Below are 6159 nucleotides of genomic sequence, written 5' to 3' on the forward strand. Positions count from 1 at the left end.
ACTTGTGTGTGTGTTTTTATATATATATATATATATGTTTATTTTTTTAACCATTTCTCTAACCAATAATCTCATACATCCCCAATTGAAATGTGATTGCTACTGGAATATCAAGAAGGGAAAGATCAGTATGGCTAGTGTTTGGAAAGGTAACAAGTAGCAGGTGAGATCTGAAACATGTCTTAAGAGTTTAAATGAGTAAGGAGGAAGAATTGGAATTGTCCCCTCTAAGGAGAGGATAAGGCATTTGTATAAAAAGAAATAACAATAGGTACCTCTTTCTTTCTCAAGACAAATACTTTTTTGATTTTGGAATTTAAGGGCTTTTTTTCCTGGTCCCATGGCAAAAATATCTGTGGTAAAGAGAATTAAATGTTGTTTCTAAGAATCAAATTTTCTTCAATAATAACCAGTGTGAAGGGGACAGGCAGTGAGCAACTCTCACACAGTGCTGGTGAGAATTAAAACAGCAGTAATGTGCCTGAAACGACTTTGAGAACACCTGAAAATGTGCATTCCCTTGGGACTTTATCCAGAAGAAATACTCATCCATATGTATAGCGATCTAGCAACAGGGAAGGTTTATCACAGGTTATTTCTAACAGGAAAATATTGAAAACCATCTAAATTCCAAAAAAGCAGAATACTGGTTAAACAAACAAAAGTCTATCTCTGCATGGGAGAATGATGCAGCCATTAAAAAAGATACAGGAGAATATTTAATGACATGGAAAACTGTTTTAGTGGACATTGTTTTTGCCTATTCAGAATTCCTACTTATGGTAACAAATCCACCTCTACCATTTGGGAAACCATGCATTTTCCACCTCAGTCCACACGGCTTGGGCAGAGCTGAGTCTTCCCCTGGGCAAAGGTGAGAAAGGGATTGAGGCCTGGCCAGTAAGAGTTACCAGATCTCTCAGCAATAATCATCGCTTTGGGTGGACACATGATCCAAACAAGGCCAATGAGAATCAATTTCAAGAAGTTTGTTGGCACTCTTAAAAAAAGGGTCACTCTCTTTTCTACTGAGGTTGTTAAGGTGATAAAAAGTAAACTTGAAGCTAGCTGCTAGTAGCTTTTTGGCTACCACATGAGAAAATACTATCACAAAGGAAAACAGAATCTAGAGAGGGAGAGAAATAGGTTTCTAGAGTTATATGAGTATCTGGATCCAGCCATGTCCAAACCTAGGCTCTTCTTGGCTTTTTATTTACTTATGTGAACCAAAAATTTCTAGCTTTTGCTTGTCAGTTTGAGTTTGGCTTCTGTCTTTTGCAATCAGAGTCCTAATTTTAATATTTATATCAGGGCAAAAAATCAGGTCCCAAAAGGGTAGGTACAGTAAAATTCAGATTTTTATTCTAAAAACACATTTTTATTATGTTTGCATAGAAAAATATACTAGGATACTTCCCCAAATTGTTAATGGTTATTTTGGGTGGCAAGCTAATCAGTGATTTTTATTTTATCATTTTTGCTCATCTGTTTTCCAATGTATCTATAGTAAAAATATTATGTAATACGGGGAAAAAATCACTAATTGAAAAATTAGATCCAAAGAATTCTGAAGAGTTCTATTCCGTTTTCTTCACCTCTTGCAACCTATTAATTTTAACCCTCAAACCACTCTTCACTTCTACCACAGTAATAAGTTTTAACTGGACACATGGCTTATCAGGTGGACACTACATTTCTGAGCCTCTCATGCAACTAGTTGTGGCCATGTGACTACGTTTTCAACAGTGGAATGTTAGCAGAACTAACATATGAAACTTGTGTTGTTTGCTTAATGTCCTCCTTTTTTTTCTTTGGACCTTCCCACAGGCTAAAACACACAGAGGGAGCTGAGTAAGCTTTGACCGTAAAGAAAGGATAACATCCTATAGGATGGAGAAACAATATGAAAGGAATCTGGGTCTCTGGGTGAAACTGTAAAGCAGAGCTACTATCTGCCCTGTGAAGTAGAGCTACCACGTGTCCATCTGTTAGATAGAGAAATAAACTCGTCTTATTTGAACCACTGTATTTCTAAATCTGTCATATCATTTAGCCTAATTCTCTACTAATATGCTCCCTAAAGTTAAATGACCAAATATTATGGCTAGGTTCATATGAGTGTGTATGTGGAGTGTGTGTGTGTGTATATATGATTGTTCACATGCCTAATATATCCAACTCTAGAAATGTAAAACCTCACTATCCAGTTACAAATGGATAAAAATAAAATATAAGCAATAAGTGGCATAAAGATAGGTACTTTTGCCTTAAAAATGTGGAGTTATAAAAGCCAGTTGTGCAACTATAGTACCTATCCTTTTCCCTAAGCTGATTTTCCAGCTTTTCCAGTAGTTCTGGGAACTAATATGATTCCAATACATTCCTCTGTTTAAATCAGCCAGTCAATTACAGTTGCTTAAAACTAAGAATGCTGATTGATAGAGTGTACTGACAGGCTTTTAGGGAGTTCATGAACTCCTTGAACTGTATATGAAATATTTAACACACACAGTATTTTCTGGGGAGAGGTTCCATATCTTATGTCAAGGGGATCCATGATATGACTTGGGCATATGTGTAAGGGAAGACAATGTAATTAGTCCTTCCCAGATACAAGTACATTATAGCTGAACTTCTTTGCCATCTCTGGAAACAAAATATGGTAGAAATGTAGAAATTTTTAATTTCAAACTAAACCAGAAGAGACTGGTTCAAACAATGGATGTGGAGACAACATAAAGGAGGTCAAGAAAAAGCAGAAAATTAGCTGGGAAGGGAAGGTGAAACTGGTTAGAATGAATCACTAACTATTAGGTTAATCTAAGCTGAACTTGGTGATTAAATGAATAGACACAGGGAACTGCGTACTGGTATGTGAGCATGATCTCCATATTAATTGTTTGGGTTCAAAATGCAGCTATTTATAAGTGATCAAGGTCAATATCAACAGTGATAAGTCAAATTGGTAGTATATATCCTTGATATGATGTGATGAAAACGGCACTTTACCTTTGTGGTCTTCCTCCCCAAAACTTACAACCCCAGTCCAACTATGAGAAAAACATCAGACAAATCCTAATTAAAACATTCGAAAAAACATCTGACCAGTACTCTCAAAACCGTCAAGGTCACAAAAACCAAGGAAAGTCTGAGAAACTGTCACAGCCCAGAGGAGCCTAAGGAGATATGATGACTAAATGTAACATGGTATCCGGGATAGGATCCTGCAGCAGAAAGACATTAGCTAGAAATAAGGAAATCTGAATAAAGTATAGAATTTAGTTAATAATAATACATCAATATTGATTCATTAATAGTAACAGATACACTATACTAATATATTAGTAATAGGGGAGACTGGGTGTGGGGTGTATATGAACTCACTACCATATATATCATTGCAATTTTCCTATAAGTCTACAACTGTTCTAAAAATGTTCTAAAAATTCATTTTTTTAAATGCAGTTTTATTTTACTAACCTTGAGCAAGTTACTTAGCCTTTTTGTGCCTCATTGGTCTCTTCTGTAAAATTAGAATAACAGTAGCACTCTAACTCAGAAATCTGTTTAGCATATTAAATCTGTGAAGAGTTAATATGCTAAAGTGCTTAGAACAATGTTTCACCAACAGTAAGCACCCAGTTAGTATTAACTGTTTTATTGTACTGTATTATTTTTGAATATTTGTAAGTACAATAACATTTTATGCATATTGACTAAAAAAATAGTCTGACATAAAATATTAAACTTTATAAACAAAATTTGACATAATGAATTTCCCCCAATCAAAAATGTCAAAAATTACATAATTTCAAAGCTGGCAAATCAAGTGACGTATAAACTGTGGTCACACAGTGAGCCACTGTGTAAACCTTGCTGATCCTGGTAGAATTCACCCTGAATTAAGGTCTTAGTAACCTACCACTCATGTAAAAGGTGACAGACAGCTCTGTTACCTAGGGTCTAAAATTCCTCATGGTGTAAAAAACAAAGTTTGTATTTTAATACCAAAGTAATGACTTGGATAATTCCCACAGAGAAAAGGTAGCTAGGTTAGAGATCCAAAATCAAAGTTAAAAAAAGGGAAACTTTTAAATTACTTAGCTGTGTGACAGCAAAAATTACCAGAAGTCTAAGGCTCAAGCAGACATTTCTCCTAACTAAAATACAACTGATCAAAAAGTAACAATATATATGCCTCTTAACTTCTGCTTTAAATTTTCCAGATCTTACTTTAGGTGTTGTGATTCTGTATATGGAAAACTGTTCACTTGTCTTCCACTTTTTCTAATAACTGAAAAGTTCAGTCTAAGTTTTGAGATCTATATAAATCTCATTATTGCCTAAATAAGAAATTCTCCATATATCGTATGCATTTCCCCATTATGTGTTTAATATGTTAAGATATCAATCTATAGTATACCCAAGACGTTTACTATAGAGTTTATTATTTGCAAATGTTATATAAGAAAAAAATTATTCCCAAGTTATTTACAAAAATGTGATGAATGTCAGTGTAGCTTCTTTTGACATTAACAGTGATAGTTTTTGTTTACAGAAGCCAGGCAACCACCTAGAGAGACTGCTCACTTAATCAAAAAACTGGGGGCAAATAAATGAATCCATCCTTATGACAAAGATCAAAGATTCAGAGCTGGAGGGTTGAAAGAAGATGTGAGAATTAGGTACATTAATCTAGAAAAAAATGAAGGAGTAAAAACACACACAAATGACATTTCTAAAATCTAAATTTTTTTCCCTTTTTTGCAATGTTAAAATTTAAAAGCATCAAGAATATTAAATTGCTTTGACACATTTCTCCTTTTATACATTAAAATCAGAGACATTTTAATTACATTTTATTTTTGAAATAATATTTTAGAAATAGTTTGGTCTCTACATATGTGAACTGTACTTTCACTTATTATTTACTTTATTAATCTTCTTGATTAACATTTTAAAAAACAATTATATTATTTTAGATTTTTTAAATATTATTTTCTAATATTTATATTTCCTATAAATAAAAATATCAACTTTATAAAGTATGCACATAGCAATCTCTCAGTCAAAAAAAGGCAATCTTTTTCTTTCATAATGAATATCCCAAAAAGATATTTCAATATGGATACTAAAGAATAATTTTAGTAATCATTAGCTATGCAAACTACCTTTGTGGTAAGGAAATATAATAACCAATGTATGTATAACCTTTCCAAGATTATACATGTATATAAATTTTATACTCACATATGCATAATATCTCTAGGTAGTAGATAACATGTTAAACTTTTTATAATTTATGCTGGTAAATTAATGGTTTGTTTTGTCTAATATTGTTAAAATATTCTTAATACATTATATTGACTTTCAAATGGAAAGATGATTACTCTGGTTTCCCACAAAACTGATAAACCCTGAACCTTTTATTATATAAATTACTCTCCTATGGCAACAAGTCTGAAAGAAAATACAAAACAAGCCATATTAATTCAACTGATCTCCATGTTAAAATTATTAGTGGCTTCTATTCCCTATGATAATGCCAAGTCAAGAGCTAATTTTAAAAATTTGTAATTAAATACGCTAGTTACCTATGTAAAGATATTCCCTCCTCTCCATTACACAAATGATTATAGATGACTGGTCTATATTTATTATTATTCCAACACCACAATTCAGAATTCCATGTTCTGAAGGTTAGAAGAAGAGGTTGGTAAATATCCCCAAGTAAGATATATTTGAATATATAAATTCATTTTGTCTCCATCTCTTATAATGCCTATAATAACCAACATACAAATTACAAATGTTACCAAAACCTGCAAAAAAATTTTAAAAGAAAAAGAATCCATAATCGAACTAGACAAATGATAAGCTATTTGAAATATTTTGAAATACTTGAGTGTAGATGAATCAGAAAGATGACATTCATGCTCTAACTTGTTACATAATATGCTATAGTAGCTTAAACAGATTAACAAGAAAATCCATTTCGAAGATAAAGCCAGGTTCCAAGACTGAATATGGATTAAGTTATTATGAAATTATTCATGTTTTCATTATTTTCTCTCTTCAAACTCATTTGCCCTTCTCCTTGCCCCCTTTTTACCACTTGACCACATCTAACCCCTCCGTTCCCTTTAACTCTCCTGAAGG

General features: G+C 32.7%; 1 protein-coding gene across 2 annotated transcripts in view; it reads right to left on the reverse strand.

The window, feature by feature from the left end:
- The window catches only part of KLHL5 (kelch like family member 5), a 47168-nt gene that overhangs the window by 39588 nt on the left and 1421 nt on the right, over positions 1-6159 (reverse strand). The window contains exon 2 of one of the 2 annotated variants that reach the window (XM_025051810.1): positions 5595-5693. The exons of the other annotated variant lie outside the window; for it this stretch is intronic. Coding sequence (XP_024907578.1) covers positions 5595-5693 — 99 coding nt within the window. The remainder of the gene's footprint in view (positions 1-5594; positions 5694-6159) is intronic. 2 annotated transcript variants of the gene reach the window in all.

Source organism: Pteropus alecto, unplaced genomic scaffold, assembly GCF_000325575.1.
Source record: "Pteropus alecto unplaced genomic scaffold, ASM32557v1 scaffold5, whole genome shotgun sequence".
NCBI classification, from domain to species: Eukaryota; Metazoa; Chordata; class Mammalia; order Chiroptera; family Pteropodidae; genus Pteropus; species Pteropus alecto.